At 39.8% G+C, this 20,433-nt stretch overlaps 4 protein-coding genes and 1 non-coding gene across 8 annotated transcripts; 3 read left to right on the forward strand and 2 right to left on the reverse strand.

Moving 5' to 3' along the window:
- Nucleotides 1-1,755: 1,755 nt before the first annotated feature.
- mrps17 (mitochondrial ribosomal protein S17) lies at nt 1,756-3,897 on the forward strand. Its single transcript, XM_046868069.1, has 3 exons — nt 1,756-1,878; nt 2,082-2,221; nt 3,524-3,897. Exons 2-3 carry the CDS (start codon nt 2,099-2,101, stop codon nt 3,821-3,823), a joined length of 423 nt encoding a protein of 140 aa, XP_046724025.1. The 5' UTR covers nt 1,756-1,878; nt 2,082-2,098; the 3' UTR covers nt 3,824-3,897.
- A 788-nt stretch (nt 3,898-4,685) lies between these two features.
- On the reverse strand, nt 4,686-14,549 carry fam114a2 (family with sequence similarity 114 member A2). 4 transcript variants are annotated; one of them, XM_046868065.1, is made up of 15 exons: nt 14,479-14,549; nt 13,274-13,391; nt 11,818-12,064; nt 10,986-11,085; nt 10,778-10,891; nt 9,581-9,708; nt 9,344-9,478; nt 9,079-9,237; nt 8,459-8,582; nt 7,663-7,748; nt 7,456-7,563; nt 7,206-7,345; nt 7,024-7,096; nt 6,759-6,812; nt 4,686-5,665 (listed from the first exon to the last, which is right to left on the reverse strand). In XM_046868065.1, exons 3-15 carry the CDS (start codon nt 12,034-12,036, stop codon nt 5,564-5,566), a joined length of 1,542 nt encoding a protein of 513 aa, XP_046724021.1. In that variant the 5' UTR covers nt 12,037-12,064; nt 13,274-13,391; nt 14,479-14,549; the 3' UTR covers nt 4,686-5,563. The 4 variants fall into 4 exon arrangements, with proteins under 4 accessions (XP_046724021.1, XP_046724020.1, XP_046724022.1 ...); XM_046868064.1 differs by lacking the exon at nt 14,479-14,549 and adding an exon at nt 14,106-14,298; XM_046868066.1 differs by lacking the exon at nt 14,479-14,549 and adding an exon at nt 14,106-14,296 and having other exon boundaries at nt 10,790-10,891.
- pgrmc1 (progesterone receptor membrane component 1) lies at nt 14,537-16,452 on the forward strand. Its single transcript, XM_046868068.1, has 3 exons — nt 14,537-14,885; nt 15,413-15,568; nt 15,654-16,452. The coding sequence occupies exons 1-3, from the start codon at nt 14,594-14,596 to the stop codon at nt 15,746-15,748; spliced, it is 543 nt and encodes a 180-aa protein (XP_046724024.1). The 5' UTR covers nt 14,537-14,593; the 3' UTR covers nt 15,749-16,452.
- Nucleotides 16,453-17,582: 1,130 nt separating this feature from the next.
- Nucleotides 17,583-17,693, reverse strand: trnal-caa. The gene is made up of 2 exons: nt 17,656-17,693; nt 17,583-17,628 (listed from the first exon to the last, which is right to left on the reverse strand). It is a non-coding gene; the product is annotated as a tRNA-Leu (tRNA).
- Nucleotides 17,694-17,995: 302 nt separating this feature from the next.
- Nucleotides 17,996-19,405, forward strand: LOC124398080 (cytochrome c oxidase subunit 7B, mitochondrial). The gene is made up of 3 exons (XM_046868097.1): nt 17,996-18,134; nt 19,008-19,132; nt 19,224-19,405. Exons 1-3 carry the CDS (start codon nt 18,098-18,100, stop codon nt 19,296-19,298), a joined length of 237 nt encoding a protein of 78 aa, XP_046724053.1. The 5' UTR covers nt 17,996-18,097; the 3' UTR covers nt 19,299-19,405.
- The last annotated feature ends 1,028 nt before the right edge of the window (nt 19,406-20,433 follow it).

Raw genomic sequence — 20,433 nt, forward strand, 5'->3', positions numbered from 1 at the left:
TGTGAAATCCATGAGATGGGGCAATTTCAGGCACAGTGCCAGGACTAAATTGTCAAGGGCTTACGGGAGGCAGAACGAAGAAGTGGGGAACTTATTTTTGGCAAATCTCATGTCGAAAAACAAAAGTATAAATAATGTAGCCTAAGCCTAAATCGGCTAGACTAGTGGTATACACAATCACATAAATCTGCACCAGTTTTCCTCCATTTCCAAGCACGGGATTGAGCTACAGTTCAATTTAGTTGTATTTATATCTGACTTTTTAATAATACACACTGTTATTATGCAGCTTACCAAAAAAAACAGATGTAGATTTAGATTAGATTAGATTCAACCAGAACCAGAAGTGCATAAGTGGCCTATTTACAATAGATAACAGTAGATAAATATGGTCCATATAAACAGGGATGAGGGTGATTAATTAGATTTAGGTCTCTATGAGCAAGTATCATAGAGAAAGTTGACATGAGCAAAAGAAGCCATGGATCTGTGGATTATAAATCATCCCCTCTGTCCTAATTGTATCCCATAAAGTCAATAAGTGCTGAGTTGTTCAGGATGAGCTTAAAACTCTGCATGATTCTAACAGTAGGATTATGTCAAAGTCTGCGTACAATATCCATGTAAGATTATCTACACTGAGATAAAGCAGATATCCAGGAGATGATCCAGGATGAGGTCAAACATCAGGGAGGGGGGTCTCATGGATGATGACCAGGCTGTGATTAGGCTATGATTATTGTTATTGTTAATAAATGGTCTTATAGGTTTAAATGTGTCAGTAGCAGTAAAATATTGAGAAGGTAGGTCATTTCATGGGGGGTTTTCTACATAATCAGCGCAATCTCCTCTGGACAAAAACAAACACAATGAAATTCTGACCAATTTAAACATTTTGCTAGTTCGGTATTATTAAGACCATTGACCAAATGCTTAGCTTTCCAGCATGCACTCATAAACATACAGCTAATCCAAAAGGATAACAGATTTACACTCAGGCATAACATTATGAGCGGTGAAGTGAAGAACACTGATAATCTCTTCATCATGGCACCTGTTAGGGGGTGGATATATTTATTAGACAGCAAGTGAACATTTTGTCCTTAAAGTTGACGTGTCAAAAGCAGGAAAAATGGGTGAGCGTTAGGATATACGCGAGTTTGAAAAATTGTGACGTCTAGACGTCTGGGTCAGAGCATCTCCAAAACTGCAGCTCTTGTGGGATGTTCCTGGTCTGCAGTGTTCAGTATCAAAAGTGCTCCAAGGAAGGAACAGTGGTGAACCGGCAACAGGGTCACGAGCGGCCGAGGCTCATTGATGCACGTGAGGAGCAAAGTAAATGTTTTTGGTTACTGTAGCTTTTTCTGGTGTCTGTATTTACCATTTCCGGGAGACTTTAACTCTAATTTCTGTCCTTTTCAAATAATCAAATATTTTACTTTTTACTCAACTACATTTTGTGAAATCAGTCGTACAACTGGTCAAACACGCAGCAAGTCACCAATGACTTATTAATATAATTTTATTTATAGAACAGTGTGCTAAGAGGAACTTTCACAATAATAGGAACATTATAGCCATAATAAATTATAGTAATTTGGATACTTAAGTACATTTAAAGGAAATACTTTTGTTTTGAGGGAGTATTTTACTTTTAATAAAGTAGTATTGTACCTAGTGTATCTCTAGGTAATTTTTCTCGTTTCTTCAAGTTTATTTTTCTAGATTTTTAGGTATAAAACATTAGACAGCATTTTATATATGGTTGATTCACTCCTCCTCTAAAGGGCGCCTGTGATTTACGTCATCAGAGCGCGCCGCTTACCTTGACATTAACGGCGCTGTATCCATGCGGAATGTTTTTGAAGTTTGTTAAAGGTATCGCATTTCTTTTTCTGTTTTTAATACATGCTAAAATATTAATAGAATTTTTCTGAAATCGCAAGGGGTTTTCGAGGTGTCATATTGTTTACATTGACTTAAAAGGCTAGCATTGGGTTAGCTAAGTAGGTTCGAAGGTTATTTCTGCACATGGGTTTTTAATACTAATACATTCTGTTCATTTATAATCATGATTTCAGGGTAAAAGGAGTAAAACATGTCCGTGAAACAAGCCTCGATCCATGCTAAATGGATTATCGGGAGAGTCATTGGAACCAAGATGAACAAGACAGCAAAAGTCCGTGTTACTAGACTGGTCCTGGATCCATATTTACTCAAGGTACCAAACATCTGAGTTAAATAACAACATGATGAGGAATACTAACCCTAATTCTCACTCACCTCCTTTTCTTCTTCACCTCCAAAACATCCTACAGACCACCATCCGATGCTATCTAACTACACTGTCCCCCACCAACACCTTACAGTCTCCAATTTCCTTCCTCCACTCTTATGTCACCCTATGATCCTCCTTCTTCTTAAAATACGTGTTCACCACTGTTATTTCAATCCTAGCAAAATCTACCACCATCTGCCCTTTTACATTCCTTTCCTTAAAGCCATACCTACCCATCACCTCCACATCACCTCTGTTCCCTTCACCTACATGCCCATTAAAGTCTGCACCAATCTTTCATTCCTAGTTTCACCTTCTACCACTTCCACCAAAATCACTCCAGAATTGTTCCTACTCCTCCATCTGACAACCCACTTGTGAAGCATAAGCACTAATGACATTTATTATCACTCCTCCAACTTCTAGCTTCACGTTCATCACGATATTAGAAACTCTCTTCACCTCCACTACACTCTTACTGTACTCTTCCTTCAGAATCCCCCCTACACCATTTCTCTTTCCATCCAGACCATGATAGAACAGTTTAAACACCTCCAATGTTCCTGCTCTTACTCCCTTTCCACTTGGTCTCCTGAACACACAACATATCTACCTTTCTCCTCTCCATCATATCAGCTTCCTCTCTCCCTTTACCAGTCATAGTACCAACATTTAAAGTACCAACCCGAACCTCCACTCTCCTCCACTTCTCCTTTCCCTTCTGTCTCTGTAGACGTTTTCCTCCTCTCCTTCTCCTCCTTCGGCCAACAGTAGCCCAATTTTCACCGGTACCCTGTTGGCTAATGATACCTGTGCTGGTCGTTGGTAATCCGGGCCTCGACTGATCCTTTTGCTGCTAAAACAGTTGTGACCAGTCGAGCTCGTCTGTTGGATCGGGCCCCCACGTGCATTAATGAGCCTCGGCCGCCCACGACCCTGTCGCTGGTTTACCACTGTTCCTTCCTTGGAGGACTTTTGATAGATACTGAGCACTGCAGACCAGGAACATCCCACAAGAGCTGCAGTTTTGGAGACGCTCTGACCCAGACATCTAGACGTCACAATTTGTCAAACTCGCTCAAACCCATTTTTCCCGCTTTGAGGACAAAAAATGTTCACTTGCTGCCTAATAAATATCTTCACCCACTAACAGGTGCCATGTTGTGTATGTTGAGTGTGTGATTAAGTTAATTAATCACAGGCACATTCGGTTAACTGATCTTTTGCTCCCTTTTTCATCACCAGTTTTACAACAAAAGGAAGACGTACTTCGCTCACGACGCCTTGCAGCAGTGCACCGTGGGAGACATCGTTTTGCTCAAGGCTTTGCCGGAGAGGCGAACCAAACACGTCAGGCATGAACTGGCGGAGATCGTGTTCAAAGTCGGGGCAGTGGTCGATCCCTTGACAGGCAAGAAGGTTGCAGGAGCGCAGTATATAGAACCTCTCACCGAATCCACAGAAAACCCAGAGGTGTCATTAACAGAAAAAATACAAGAGCTGAACATTTCTGCGGCTCCTCCACCCCCCAGTTCTGCCACTTAACGCCGTGTTTGTATATGAATGTATGAATATAAATGTGTACTTGTTGATCTGTGATTAAAAATCAGTTATGCGTGTGTGGTGACGTGTAACTTCCTGGAGTGTAAAGATTTTGCATAAAAGGGAATCTCATTCCACATTTAGTCTCCATTTGCCTCCACCTCCACTCTTCTGAAATGTTGTTCCACCAGATTCTGGAATGTGCTTGTGGAGATTTGAGATTTATTCCACCATAAGAGTGTTAATAAAGTCAGGACGGTGAGAATGTGAGGAGGACTGGGGTGCAGTCAGCGTGCACATTCATCCCAAAGAGCTCCATAGCAGGAGATCTTCCATGGTTTGGTGAAGACGTCCGATACAATGGTGTGTTATGCAGAACCATATATATCTGGAAAAACTTATGGTGTCCCAATACTTGTGTGTATAATAGTGTTTGACTTGGCTGATATTAGACATTAACATAATTTAGCTGGTGTTTATTTTGGGGGCACCACCAAAAAAAAAAAAGGGAAACTGACTTGTTCTTGTCTGAAATAGGGGGAAAAAAATGCAGAAAATCAGCAGTAAAAAACATTTAGATTTCAGGCAACTGATTTTTATGAGTATTATACTGAAAAAACATTTTTTTGTCCAGTGCAGTATAGCAGAATAAAAAAACCGCCACTGCCAACAAGCAGTTTCTGACTCCATCGTAATATCGGCACAGTCCCAGGCTGGTTAATGTTTACATTGTTTTTTTCCCCTCTTCAAAGATTTGTCTTGTTTTTAAAACCATTTTGAGTTAGTCATGAAAAAAAAACCTTTGTATGAAATTAGAGAACAAAAAGTATTTCCACGTTTTCTAAGAACGAAGTCACACAACATATCGCATGCAGAAACTTTTTTTTATTCTTGGTGTGCATAATATCTAAATCCCATCAGGGTACTAGAACAGAGAACCAACACTGTAGTGTTACAGAACCTCAACATGAGGAACCTTCCACATCTTATCGTAACTCATCAATTACTAGGGGCAATTAAATAAAAGGTCTATGCTAAAAATCTAAAATTTCTTGTACATATTAAAATTCTAAACAAATCCCAAACAAAACAATACTGACACACACACACACACAATACAATGATACACACTTTATCCATGTGATTATAACTGCAAATTTTCCCCCCAAAAATGCTAATGCTGCATACACTATATGGGCAAAAGTTTGTGGACACCTGAGCATAAGATTTAAAAAAAAAAATGTAATATTTTATTATAGCATAATGACTATAATATCTAAAGTCAGGTATTGAGGTGAGAACGTGAGGAGGCATTTAGGTGCTCAATACGGTTATTTAAAACCTATAGCAAGAGATCTTCCACTCCAACCCATGTAAAGCATATCTTCATGGAGAAACATCATGCTGGAACAGGTTTGGATCTCGGAGCTCAGCGCAAGACGTCGGATGCAATCCAACTTTGTGTTAACAATTTACAGAAGAACCTGGAAAATTCAGGTTTCCCAATACTTTTTGTTCATATAGTGTATATATTTCATTAAAAACAACCACATGGAACTGTTTAACTTAACTTTCCACATAGTTAGAAAATCGCCAATAATACTTTATTGGTAAAATGAACTATAAAAAATATAGATTTCATGTTTCTCAATGAATCAAAGTGATGTGTTGGAGTTACAGCCTGTGGTATTGTTCTTTTGTTACTGTCTAAATTCCTACTTGGCACTGGAAAGTTTCGAGCGGTTATCTGGGACTCGATTCTGCCGTCCTCTGAATGTGAGAAACCTCGATCACCGGCATTAAGAGCTGGAACGCATCCTGGATATATGAAGCGCTGTTGGAGGCCTGGGAATAAAATAAAAACGATTTAATAAAAATTTAACATTTTAGCTTTGAAAAAAAACGTGTACCATAATGTCCGGACTATTAAACGCACCCAAATATAAGCCGCACCCACAGAATTTTACAAAGATGTTTATTTTGAACATAAATACGTCGCACCTGTCTATAAGCCGCATACACTGAAACTAATGAACTTTACACAGGCTTTAATGAAAGACAGTGTCTGTTACACGGCTTGTATCTAAACAGTAGCCTACCAAGAAAGTCATTGTTCACTGTCTTCCTCCTTCCTTTCACAACTATTTCTCTCAGGAGTTTATCTTTTGGCATCGTCGTGCGTTTAAAAATCACCATCGGTGAATCTTTTCTCCTGATGCCGTGCAGCTCAGAACACAGGTGAAGTGTGTTTTCATGCCCGTTTTTTTTTAGCGTGATGAATGATTCGCATTTCCTGTAGACAGTCCGAGTGAGAGGCAGGTCAAACGTCAGAGGAACATCATCCATATTTATGATGTGGTGCGGCCCGATTCAGTGGGAGCGCATCTGATTTAATATAAAGAGTTTCATTGGTTCACCTGAACCCGTTCAGCAATTACATTGGTCTAATGTTATGGGGTTTAGTTTTTTGGCTTGAAGTTTGTGAAACCGGGAAAAACCCAGGAAAAAATCCATAAATTAGCCGCTTCGTTGTTTAAGCCGTGGGGTTCAAAATGTGGGAAAAAAATAGCGGCTTATAGTCCGGAAAATACGGTATATGCTTTTTCTAATATCAACACCAGTGACGATCAGGTCCAGCAAAACCTTCTCTGCTGACCTAAACACTATCAGAAGCACTGACCTACATTTACAACCTAAATTCTAATATTTGTTCAATGAAATTGTATTAATTTAACAGTTTATTTTCTTCATTATTTATTCTCTTTACTATTTTCTTTTCTTTTTTGTTTCTGGGGTTTTTTTCCCCCAGAAAGAAACCTTCTCAGAAGAGAAACCCATCCTCATCTGACACAAGATAGTGCCATTATACACGACGCTTCTTTAGTGTTCTATAGAGTCAAAAAGCACAAGTGATGAAATGTGAATTGATTGAACAAACCTCCAGGAAAACGCCAGTGATTAATGGATTCAGAACCTCTCCCTTCTCATTTGTCTGCAAAAAAAATTATATTTGGGTCAAAATAAAGATTTATAAGAACAAACACTTTGTAGACAAAAGTTTTTTGTGGACACCTGAGCACAAGATCTTTCCTCCAACTTTGTGGTCACATATGGCTGGGGGAAGTCGGGTGTCCCAATACTTTTGATCACACTGTGTAATTCATAAACAGATGTGTGGACGGAGGGACTGTACTTTCTCTTACCCCAATTGTAGCTAAACAAGCTGTGAATTTCTTCGACAGCACTGATATCTCCTTGCAGAGAACAATCGTGATCCTGAATGCAGAAAAAATAATAATAATAAAGCACCAGGGATGTTGTTTTTTAATTATATATAAAAAAAAAAATACCAACACATCATCCAATGTAAAAAAAAGCAACGTACTGTGCCAGGACTTTGGCTTGTTCCAGAGCAGTGACCTCCTCAACACTGGTATGAAGAAGCATTTCTGCCACCTTGTGGAACTGCTCAATAGATCTGGCTGTGAGCTCGGCCAAGCTCGTGATAGCATAACAGTGAGCATCCTGCAACGAGGGACGCAAACGCTACAAAATCGAATCATGCGATAGGGAAAAGGAACAGTTCACACTGCAAAAAAACTGAATCTAATAAAAAAAAGAGGGATCAGTCAGACCTCGACGGTGCACGTGATCACCGGGGCCTCCTGCTCGCTGCTCTCGTCCTGCTGCTGCTTCGCTTCGGTCGGAATCTTCACGATGCGCTCGAATGCGTTCCTCCGAGCCTGAAACACCGTAAACAATTAAACTTTCTTTTTCCTTCAAATATTCAAGCTAATAATAATCTTCCACCGTCCGTCGCTTCTAACGATAAAAACACGTACCTTCCCGAGTCTCTCGGCCGACGTGGATATGTGGAGCTTTTTTAATGTGTCTGTCAGTTCCTTTGTGAAATTTTCACCATCGTCCACTAAGAGAGAGAAAAATACGATTGCAATTTCTTTGAGGAAAAGATACAAAACCTGTCCAAAGGAAATCGGTTCTTTTCCCCAAAATATGAATAAATAACAAAAAAAATTTCATGCATTAACTAAATTGTGGAATTTTTTTAATTATCGGGGGAGGTGGCAGCTAAGGGTTTAAGGCTCTGGGTTACTGCCACTCTTGGGGCCCTTGAGCAAGGCCCTTAACCCTCTGTGCTCTGGGAGGCACCGTTTCATAATCTTTTGGAATTGATAATTTATTCTACATAAACATTTTAATGAAAGCTTTATATGGAAAAGTGGAAGCTCAGTGGTTACGGTGTTAAACTGCTGTATCAGGTGGACATGAGTTCAAATCCTAGCACTGTCATGCTGCCTCTTCTGTATAAATGAGAATCTCTGCACTGCAGTGATAGTGGTAAGGATGCTGGATTTCTGATCAGAAGGACTCGAGTTTAAATCCCAGCACCAGGATGCCACCGCTGGGCCCTTAAGCAAGGCCCTTAACCCTTACCTGCACAGTTCTATAAATCAGATAAACGTGTCTTCTTGTATAAGGGCATCTGCCAAATGGCAGAAATGTAAATGTATGTCATTTTAGGAAATTGGTAGCTCAGTGGAAAAGATGTTAAATTTCGGATCTGATCGGGTTCAAATCCCAGCACCACCAGGCTGCCACTGCTGGACCCTCGCGTACCTTGTGGATCGTCCACTTCCTCATCGTCAAACTCCATCAAGGAGAAGGACTCCTTGATCTGCTCCAGATCGTCTCTCAGGGTGGTCAGCTCTTCGCCTGATAATGTGCTCAGCACCGACTTCACCTGCGCACATCGACATCACGTTCTTCAGGAAACCAAATCGGATATATACGACTCTTTTCGAGAAACGTGTGTATCTGCATCATGAATGAGCATGTTAGATTTACTTTGTGACCTACACGACATGGACAAAAGTTTGTGGACCATAAGATTCATTTTGAGGATCTCATCCCACAATTAGGGGCCATCTTTCATGCTTTTATAATAATCTCTATTCTTCTGGGAAGATGTTCCACTAGATTCTGTGGAGATTTTGTGGAGATTCATGTGGATTGATCCCAAAGGTGTTCAATACGGCTGAAGCTCAATAGCAGGAGATCTTCCACACTACTGCATCCAAATACGATTTATTTGTGTGCTTCAAACTGGCTGGAGAAACCAGGCATCCCAATACTTTTGCAGTCATATATAATTCATTTATATTATAAAGAGCGAACGCTCTTTCCCTTCAGTACGGTTTCTATTTCAATGCTAAACTTCTGCGAAGATTCGTCTCTACCTTCGCTTCGCTCTCTCTGGACAGGATCTCCAAAGCTTCGAGATGAGACAGGCCCTGGAACTCGTCAAACAGCATCCCATAATGAGCCTTCTTCTCCGTTTCCGAGGTGACCTTCTCGGCCGTCTGCTGTTGCTCTCGTTCCTTTGCCTCCCTCAGAACCTTGAACAGAGAAGAGAATCCGGAATTAAATTAATACATAATTAGGATCTTTTTCACTTGTTTTAAAGACGTTCGCGTTTTTCTTTCGCCCCGTCTCTGTAGACACCTGGGACAAAGTGGACGATCTGTTCATCAGGCCTTTGGTTTTTTTGAAACCTGGGTCTCCTTCTGCTATGACGTCCATCGTCTTCTTTCCAATAAACTCCAAAGCATCCAGCCCACCACTTATTACTGTTTTGCTCTGCCAGACAAAACAACAGGGCAGAAAACGTTTAAAATGTGAAAGAAAAATTCATTAAAAAAGTTCACTAATAATGAAAATATTGTAGGTGTAAATTCTTACTGTATTCTGGACTGCACTGGACAGAGACGACAGCATTCCCATACTGCTGGAGGACAACATTCCCATCGCGCTTCCCAACACGGTACCGGATCCTTCTGCTGTGTTTTCTTCGCTGGAGCTGGGAGGAGCTGAGGAGGTCCAACACAACATCTTAAATAAAAGTACTGCAGATTGTCCGCGTAACACAAAGTAATTAAAGTGCAATTACAAAAAATGTAATGAAGTAAAAAAAAAAATGACTACAAGCGATAATTTGAGTCTGATGCGAGTTGTGCAGTTTCTCTGTTTTGTTTTTTCCCTTTATACTGTTATTAATGATAAGGAGAGAAATCACAAATGCAGATTCAGGATTCAGACCGCGATCGCACGCACTGAACGACTTTTCATTCCATGCTGTTTTGCTTTCGCCGTGTGTCGAATTCCACAATATGAATTTTAAACACACACACACACACACACACACACACACACACTAAAGGAGAAAAAAAAGTGCGTTTGTTATTTGCCAATCAAGTCGTTTCCGAGTCGCTTTTTTTTTTTGCATTATTTTGTTTTTTATTTATTTATTAATAAATTTTTACTTAGTAATGGATTTGATTTTAAATATATTTAAGTACAATACTTCAAACAAAACTTAAGTCAAATTACAGATTTAAAAAACTACTTTAAAAAGTCAAAGTACGCAAAAAAAAAAAAAACCCGGTTACATTAACGTAATTTGAAGTAAATTTTAATTTAATTGGTTACTTTCCACCTCTGGTTATAATAAAGCGGTCGCGCATCATCGTGATGATCGTGTCCCGTCTGCTCGTTTTAAAGAAACGGGTTCAGATTGTAAAAAAGAAATCTCCAGGCGGTGTTGGAACGACCTACCTGCCAGAGAATATCGAGGCAGTTCGAGCCGCCAGCGTGAGGCGCTCTCGCCCCTCCGTTTCACAACATACAAGGGCTGATAATGATGTTATATCAGAATCTGGATTAATGATGTCATCAGATCGGATTATCACAAAGCTGGAGGCACGCAATTGTCAGTACCTGACTTTACTAACACCCTTGTGTCTAGTGGAACATACTCTTATCCTCAGGTATCCACAAACCTTTGTCCCTATTGTGTATATAAGGAATGAGACACCTCCTTTTTTTGGATTTCTGATGTGTGTGTGTTTTGAGTTTTCAGTTGTCGGAAATTATGCGTACAGGGTACGGTACCATCTGCTTCCTGCTCCTTTTCCACCTGGGTTGAGAGCTCTGAAGGACTGGGGATTCCCAAAGATGTCTCCGCCTTCTCGATGACCTGAGACAGACCTTGGCCTGAAATCAGAGAACGAACACACCATCACGTCATTCTAGTCTCGTACTAATTTACAGCCGGTTTTGATAAAATGATAACGATGATGGAACTTGCCCACGGTGGCAACAGTGGCAGTGGCTGTAGAAAGAAGAGACTTTCCCCAGCTTCCCCAGCTTCCCCAACCACCTTCACTTACAGATGTCTGTGTAGAAGCCTGAAGAAAGGACAAACAAACAAACAAACAAACAAACAAATAAAGACAATTCCAACAAGCAGGTGTGTGAATTCTTTCTTTCAATGACTAAGGTTAGAAACTGCAGGTATTGGGATACCAGACTTTTTCAACCATATGTGGTTCTTCCATCTCCACAAAATCTAGTGGAGCATCTTCCCAGAAGACTGGCGACTATTATAACAGCAAATGCTCGATGTTCAAAAATAGCGCATATCAACCTTATGCTCGGGCGTCCACAAACCTTTGTCCGCCCAGTGTGCACTAGTGATGAGTCGTTCATGAACGAATCACTCGTTTTGAACGAGTCTTTAATGTGATTCAGGAGGAGGAGTCGTTTTAAAGAGACACGCATGACCAAAGGGTCGCAAAATGTACAGGAACCAGAATCGAGTAGTTCATCTCTTGTGTCTTCTGGTCCGAGTCGTAAATTTTTGTGTTATCACGTGACTCCTGTAGACGTTACATCTTATTTTTTGATCACAGGAAAGAAATGAACTAAATGACAAAAAAGATTCGTTAATTTTGAGATTCAAAGAATCGAGTCACTAAAACGATGTGATCTTCTCCGTCATCAGTGTGTACCGTTTAAATGTTGGATACCTTAAATACTGTGATATCTTTGCAAAATTTTCATATATGATAATATAAATGATCTATTTTATACCATACTGGTGAAAGGTCAGTATTTCCAGGGAATACACTCTGATTTACCTTTGATACATTTTCAGCCACACCAGCTGACTTCGGACTTTCCAGGAGCTCAGGAGGGGGTTTGTTCTCCGGTCTCTTCCTCGTCTTTCGAGTCGGGGCTACGTCAGCGGAGCTGTCGCTCTGGGCGTCATAAAAAGAATCACTGTCTGTTTCCTCTTTGAGGGTGTTGTCTTTCACGTTCTCCTGTAGATCAGCGGCTGGGCGTCCATTCTCCGACATCTTATAGCAATAACGGGCAGATCCTGACCTGAAAACCAGTTTAAATAAATTAAAAACACACATTCTCTTTAAAACATGCTTCAAAGAGCCACGCCGGATCACCACTGTTCCTTCCTTGGAGCACTTTTGATAAATACTGAGCACTGCAGACCGGGAACATCCCACAAGAGCTGCAGATTTGGAGATGCTCTGACCCAGACGTCTAGACGTCACAATTTGTCAAACTCGCTCAAATCCATTCTAACACATCGACTTTTAGGAATAAATGCTCACTTGCTGTCTAATAAATAAATCCACCCACTAACAGGTGCCATGATGAAGAGATCATCAGTGTTCTTCACTTCATCACTCAATGTTATTCCTGTACTGTCGTTATGTTTATTCTGGATGTTCAATTTTTATTCCAGTGACCGTTAAACACTTGTTTTTACTTATTACATGCCTCTGTGTATGTCTCCCTGCCTGCACAGACAATTCCTAAGTCAGGGGTGCCCAATACATCCGTCGACTGATAGATCTCAAGGGTAGTGCATGTAGATTAAATGCCATTCAGATGTTAGTCTATCATCTATCCTCCCTACGCCATTTGTCACTTGACTGACGTACAGTCTGAGATCTCTCATCTCCCCTGACTCCATTCAGTTCAAATCGTCAGAGTAATGTTGCGACCATAAATGTATTGAATTACAGTGTGCCATAAGGGTTGAAGCAGTTATGCAAGGTACACCAACATAGTGTATATATACACTCCCTCCCTCCCTCTCTCTCTCTCTCTCTCTCTCTCTCTCTCTCTATATATATATATATATATATATATATATATATATATGCTTATGGATTTATATATTTATATGTAGGTAGATCATTATGACTTGCTCGAAAGCCGAACAAGTGTCAACATTCCTGCTCTAACTCATTGAGGTCACATCTGGGAACAGCTGTAAAGGCTCAATAAACAGCTGCGGCTGTTTTCTTTTAGTATTAAACGCCAAATCACTGAAAATCCAGTATAAAATGCCTGCATGTGGAAAAAAACTCTCCATTGTATATACAGTGCACTATACAGATTATATTATCTTAAATAGATTGTTATTTTTTAAAACGTTGAGAGGAAACGGAAGTCTTTAGGAATGAAAAGAAAATTATATAAAAAGATAATTATCTGCTTGTTTTAACGCTCATGGTACAAAGATAATTTTGATTTAAACAGCATAAAAATTGAAACAAAACTAATTACTTGTGCTCAGGAGATCCTCAGCAGGCCACGTCACTGGACTTTACACGATTTGTTTTTCCTGGTTGATCTTTTCTTCAGCGATGACGCCACACTCGTTTTAAGAGCTGCATGGCGCCCTCTGGTGATTAGGAGCGATATTACACACAACTGTAAGTGAAAACTTATGGACTACATTTCTATTTATTAGGCAACCCTTTGATTTCTGTCTATTCTATAGAATTTATCATTTGCCAAAACTATTAACTTTTTTTGTATCAGTCTTGATAATTTTTTAGAACAGTTATCAATTCATTATCAATTATAATCAATAAGACTTCAATCACTTGCTTTTAAAATCAATGCATACATTCACATAGAACAGGTCCGTCTTTAAGCACAGTTATAACTAATGTCTCTGTAAGCTTGTGGTATTACTACTTTATGTCCTTGTGAACGCAAGCTCCATGAACACGTGGCAGACAGCCTTGACCTCAAGCCCACTGCACACCTTGGGGATGAACTCAAACACCACCCACACCACTAAATATGTGCTGTGTCTGATCTCACTAATACTCTTGTAGCTGAATGAACAAAATCCAAATTTATGTTCAAGACATATGAGTCTGATAGTCAGATGTTCACAATCACAAAGTATTTTGCAATTTATTCAGCTGAATAGTCCACTTGAAAGCATGTGCATTGCAGTGATTTTATCATAGGAAAGGCATTCTTGAGCACGTCTCCACTGCTTATCTGATATGCAGGAAGATTTGCTGACTCAGATCCTATATTTAATCCAGAGCTCAGGTTAATGCACATGTTCTTCTCTTGATCTGATCTTTTTTTTTTTTACCTTCCAAAAACATTCCTGTATGTTAGATGACTTGCCCCTTGGTATGATTGGTGTCCAGCAATGTACTGGTGTCCCATCCAGTGTTTCAGTGATAGGCTCAAACTGCTGAAGAAGTTAATAGTGTTAATGCTCGATGGGGCAGAACTGTTTTGGCAGCAAAAGGTGGAATATTAGGCAAATTTTATGCCTGAATGGTTTGTATTCTCCAATTTGAAAGAAAGTTTAGTAAATGTAATATTATAATGTATAAAATATCGTCTTTTGATTAAATGCACCATTCATTGCATGCTTAACAATACACGTGGAAAAGCAGCTCTCACACCAGATCACTGTTATTAAATATTTGATTATGTAAATAATGAGAAAGTCTTACAGGCAGCTGATTGGCTAACACGTAGCTGCGTCCGGAAACTTGGCTCTGATTGGTCGCTTGGTGCTCGCTCCCTCTAGGCGTCGGTTCTCTCACGCACACAGAACCAGAAACAAAAATGGCCGAAAAGGAAACCGTGCAAAGTTCTCCAGGGGTTCTTGAAGAAATCTTCACGTCGCCTCTGAACCTAAGTCTTCTGTGCCTTTGTGTGTTTTTGCTCTACAAAATATTTCTCGGGGACAAGCCTGCGGAAGTGGCGGAAGTCGAGGAGTCGCTGCCCAAACTGAAGAAGAGAGACTTCACTCTGGAGGACCTGAAGCCGTATGACGGAGTGGCAAATCCGAGGATCCTCATGGCTGTCAATGGCAAAGTGTTTGATGTGACCAGAGGAAAGAAGTTCTACGGGCCTGGTAAAAAATAAAGAGCAGTGTTTCAGAACAAATGCATGTGATTTTATTTTTATTTTTCTTAATAAATGCAATAGATGATTTTTGATGTTTAGTAAAAAGGTCCTTCATGTCTTTCATGTTCTTGGTTTGAGTGCATGTATATAATTTTGCACTTCTAAGCTTGGTGCACTTCCTTCTTCTTGAAATCACACCCCTTAATTTCCATCTTTGGCCACTTGGTAGTTTTTCCTAAATTCCTGGAATAAATAGTTCATCCTTCATGCTGGATCTTCATACACTTTGTAACTAAGAGGCTGCTTGGAGCATGTGAATGAGTAATGGGGATGAAGAGAAAGCCAAAGATCAGGGTCTAATCAAACATTCCTTGTGGACTTTACGCAATTAGGTGAAACGTCAACTACTTCCATTGCGTGTGTGTGTGTGTGTGTGTGTGTGTGTGTGTGTGTGTGTGTGTTAAAACCACTATCAATTAAACGCAATACATTTAATCAGTCCATATTAATTCCAGCGTTGTTCTTTACCACCAGATGGTCCTTACGGAGTGTTCGCAGGCAAAGACGCTTCCAGAGGATTGGCTACGTTCTGCCTGGAGAAAGAGGCCTTGAAAGAAACACACGATGATCTTTCGGATCTCAATGCAACACAGCAGGAGAGTCTGAACGAGTGGGAGATGCAGTTCACCAGTAAGTCGAAGCACTACTTTGACGTTATTGTTTTTCCACGCCACGTCCGCACGGGGTTTCATCTGTCCCGGTTTTCTTCCGACAGGCAAATACGATTACATCGGCAAACTCCTGAAACCTGGTGAAGAACCGACGGAGTACACGGACGACGAGGAAGCGAAGGACAAAAAGAAGGACTAGGGCACGAGCGTCACCCACGCGTACCTCGTCTAAGCGACGCCTGGTGTAGTTGTCGACGTGTCCTGATAATTCTGGTTTCGCCCACGACTGTTCGGTCCGAACCGCCACGCCTTCACGTTCAGCATGCCATCATTTACCTTTGCTAAGATGATTTCATTCAGCATTCAAAGCAGCAGCAGGAGCAATAAATGGCCTGAATCTTGTACTAAGCATTCTCATGTAACCTGGACCACAATATTACTCTACCTGACTATGCTTTGTCACCCGATATTTAAAATGGAAACGATTATAATACACTACATCTACGTTTTATACGAGATTTTATACACGTGGGGGGTGATTTATAATTTCTACAAGTGTAGACCAAAATCTAACATTCCATCACTGGGACTTTAATATGTTTTTTTTTTTTTTTTTTTAAGCACTTGTACCTGGAAATACTTATTAAAACCGTTTTTCATATTATCTTCACCTTGTTTTTATTTCTGCTGATTCTATTGGAATAGTAGCTTACTGTCGATTTACGTGTCTGTGTGAGAGACCGTTGTGTTTTGCATAACAATTTGAATACGAGTGTAATTTCCCAAATCGAGTCCATGCTCAGAATATGGGAACAAGTGATACAAACTTTCTAAATGTCTGCATACGGAAAAATTAATTTTTTACATTATATAATAAAAACAAGACCATGCTTCTTTTTTTTTACGTGTTAAAATGTAAGCAAAAATTGAACACGGTGTTGCTTTTATACTTTATTACTGCTGGTGAATCATTTCAATAATAGGGAGGAGATAAGAGAATACACACACGTGTATGAGGTGCTATCAAAAAGTAAAAAAAAAAAAAAAGTGCTACTTCAAAATTCTCTTCTTGCACAGTAATACAGCGCCCCCTAGCGTTCATGTCACTCTGGAATGTGTCCTATAAATCTTCTTTTCGAAATCTTCTGTGATTTTTGAGATCTTCATCTTCGGGTAGAAGGCGAAGTCCGCAGAATCCAAATCTGGCGAGTAGGGTGGGTGTGGAACTGAGATCAATGCGGATCGTTCTCCGACGATCATCATGCACGAGTTGCTGAATGGTTTTGACGTTTTTGGGGGTCGAGTTTGTCAAAGGTCTTTATGATCTCCCGTCGTTTTTCGGTGATGTTGTTCCACTCACGTGCCGCTCAAAACGCCTCGTCGTAACGTCAACGCGTGTCAAACGTACGTCAAGTCAAACGTCTCTGTAGCGCATTTGCACAGTTTCATGTCTTCTCTGTTTTCTAACTTGCTCTCCGTGATGAAATCGCAGACGCGGTAGCGCACGTGGTCAGAACAGCACCGGTTACATCATTAGTCTCGAAATTTTTAATACCACCTTGTTTATGTATAAAACCCCAATTCCAAAAACAAGGTGGGACTGTGTAAAATGCAAATAAAAACAAAATGCAATGATTTGCAAATTTCATGAACACATTTTATTTACAATAGAACATAGAAAACAATGACGGTATTAAAAGGTGGTGGTAGTTTAGTGATTAAGGCATTGGGCCTTGGCTTAGAAGGTCACAAGTTCAAATCCCAGCCCCACCAAAGTGGGCCCTTGAGCAAGGCCCTTAATCCTTAACTGCTCAGTTGTAAATTGCTCTGGATTTGAGCACTTGTCAAATGCTATATATATCTAAGAGGTCAACTGACTCCACTGAAGGCCTAGGGGTGAAATGCATGACACACCACCACTGAAAGCATGTAAATGTATTTTTGTAATATGAAATATCCAGATATGGACCACAGCGCATAATATTTGATAATTAGAAGTATTTTGTGAACTTTTTGGAAAAAAAAGATTTATGTGTCAGAAGTGGGATTCGAACCCACGCCTCCAATCGGAGACCAGAATACCCGCTCATACGGAAGGAAAGAACCCTTGAGTCTGGCGCCTTAGACCACTCGGCCATCCTGACACGAGCAACACAAATTACACAATCTTAGCTTTTAAATTATTATTATAATTATAGTAATTTATTTGTAGTATATAAGTTTGCAGGAATGTATATTGATTGTATCTATAGATTGTATCTCTATAACTATAAGAATGCTCTGGTTGACAATTTAGTGATCAGTGTTCTTGGTTGAATAAAGTATACAATATTATTTCACATACTTTACGATTTTAAACGGTAAAATAAAAAGAATTAATTTTTTTAAACCACAAAAAAAAACCAATAATACGCATCTCAACCCTGAGCGGAATCAACACAGCGCCCCTAGCGGTTGTATTTATTTCCGGTGTGCGCTGACCGCCATTTTGTTTTATACTGTTCAAGGGTATCGTGTACAGAGTCAGCCTCATTCTCAGCCGACAAGCATGTACCGCTTCGCTAAAGCAGCTCTAAACCTCAATGGTAAGCCTGGATATTTGTTCAAGTCGACTTTTTTCATTATCATGCAATTTAATTTGTTTAAAAGCTACGACGAGAGCTGATAATTAAAGCCGAATCGAGACACGCGAACACGCTGTCAATGTACACTTCCTTGAAAACAATACCAGACAAAGAACCAACTAATTAACTAATGTATCATGGTTTTATAAACCGAAAACGTGTTCATTAAATTATGCCTTTTTCCCCCACTTTCTAATTCCTATAGTTTTACGTTTAATGTGTAATATCTTCCGGGAGATTAGCTAATGTCATGCAATGTTATGGCAGGTCGTTTGCGACAGTTTGCACCGATTTACGGCAGTCTAATTTAATATGTAATATGAACAAAATCTGGTGCTTTAATTGGAGTGAAGGGATTTTCTTTATTATTGGGTTTATATTAAGGTTTGATTGAGGCTAAGGGATTTTTTAAATACATTTTTAGTGTCAGATGTCTAAACTGATCTAATTTAATCCTCTTATTTCAAACTTTCTTTCTACTGAAAGGCCACAAATGAATTAGCAGTTTATTGGGTCAAAGAAAAAATGTTGCTTTCTACCAAAACATTATTAAAATGAAAGTTGGCACGGTTCTGCTCATTCCTTTGTCCTATTTATTAAATAAATAGAAAGCTTTACTTTAAAAGCCGTATCTCTATAAAACTAATGCAGGTTGAGTGGAAAAACTTCTAAAATAAGGACCAATTTTATTTATTGTAGAATTGAGTTCAACACCTAATACAGCTGTTTAGTGACCTCTAATGAGATGAATTTTGGTCTTGAACGGTCACATCTATAGAATTATCCGCCTTTTAATTTAAAAATCAAAACAAACCCTTCGCTCTTTTGTTTCAGGACAAGCCGGACGTCAGGTTGCCGTGAGACACGTGTCTTCAGAGGCATCCCGAGCGTTCCATGCGAAGTTCGGCATGCCGCTGCTGGTTACAGGGGCAACGTTTTGTACTGCAGTCTGGGCCTATGTAAGTGTCAATGACCTCTCCGCCCAAATTTGACATTTTGCTACGCCTTTTCATAACCGTACATCTTTTGTTGTGCGTAAATGCTTTGCAGGTGATCACATCCACTGGCATCTCGTGGAATCTGTCCCCTGTTGGCAAGGTCCAGCCTAAAGAGTGGAAGGAGTAATGGGAAACACTATTCCAATCGTTCCATTTGGTTCATGGATTTGCTTTACACCTAATTCCCTGTTGGTCGGACATGTCTGTACAAATGTAATAAATTAAATAGAAATATTGTGCTGTTTTGTGGTTTTATTATCATCAGTAAGCCAACATTTATAACCTGTTCTTAATTTTTGGTGGCTTATTATAAGTCCAGCATTGACCCCGAGCTACACTATTCGAACAAAAGTATTGGGACACCTGACTTTTCCAGCCATATGTGGTTCGTCCCCACAAAGCCGAAGGCACACAATTGTACTTTGGATGCAGGAGCATAAAATTTTCACTTCAACTACGAGCCCCAAAACCTGTTCCAGCATCACAATGCAGCTGTGCACAAAGCCATCTCTGAATATATACTTTACATGGGCTGGAGTGGAAGATCTTCTGCTGTAGATCTTTGATCTTAACCCTATTTAAGATCAAAGAGATTTCAAATGTACATACATTCTTCAATCAAGTAGAAGTGCGGATACTTGTGTTTTCAAAGACTCATTATTACTGCCTGTTTTAGTGTCACGCTGGTAACTGAACCTCACATCATATTAATATATTAATACAAACACATTTCAAATGTTCTCTAATGAATGTATTCAGGCTGAAGATCCACCATATAGAACACAAGCAGAGAGACGGTGATGGTGATCAGGAATGTCTCTGTTCTCAGTCCTTTTTACATCACTGACTCTCTTTCATACTTTTGTTGCCAGTGCTGTGCTCAGAATAGTCCACCATTCAAATCAAAATGAGTACCAAGATGGCCAGTGATGTTTTAGTTAGTGGTGAGATTCTAATCGATATGTGTGCCTGTATGCTAGATAAAAAATGTGATAAAACAAAACTAGGTAGTGGGTCAGTACTGAGGGTTTTGGGATACTGATCAGAAGGCTGTACTTTTGGATCTATAATGAATGAACATTCAGTTAAACCCAGATAATAAGGAATTGATTCCCTTTTTCTCTCTGGTTTCTCTCTAGGTTTTCTTCCTCTTACCGTCTCATGGAATTTCTCCTTACCGCTGTTGCCAATTAAATGCTCATTAGGGCTAAACTTATAGGCACACATTTTCAAGTCAAGGGAATGTGTAATAAGCGTTATAC

The sequence above is a fragment of the Silurus meridionalis genome, chromosome 15, assembly GCF_014805685.1.
Source record: "Silurus meridionalis isolate SWU-2019-XX chromosome 15, ASM1480568v1, whole genome shotgun sequence".
Lineage (NCBI taxonomy): Eukaryota > Metazoa > Chordata > Actinopteri > Siluriformes > Siluridae > Silurus > Silurus meridionalis.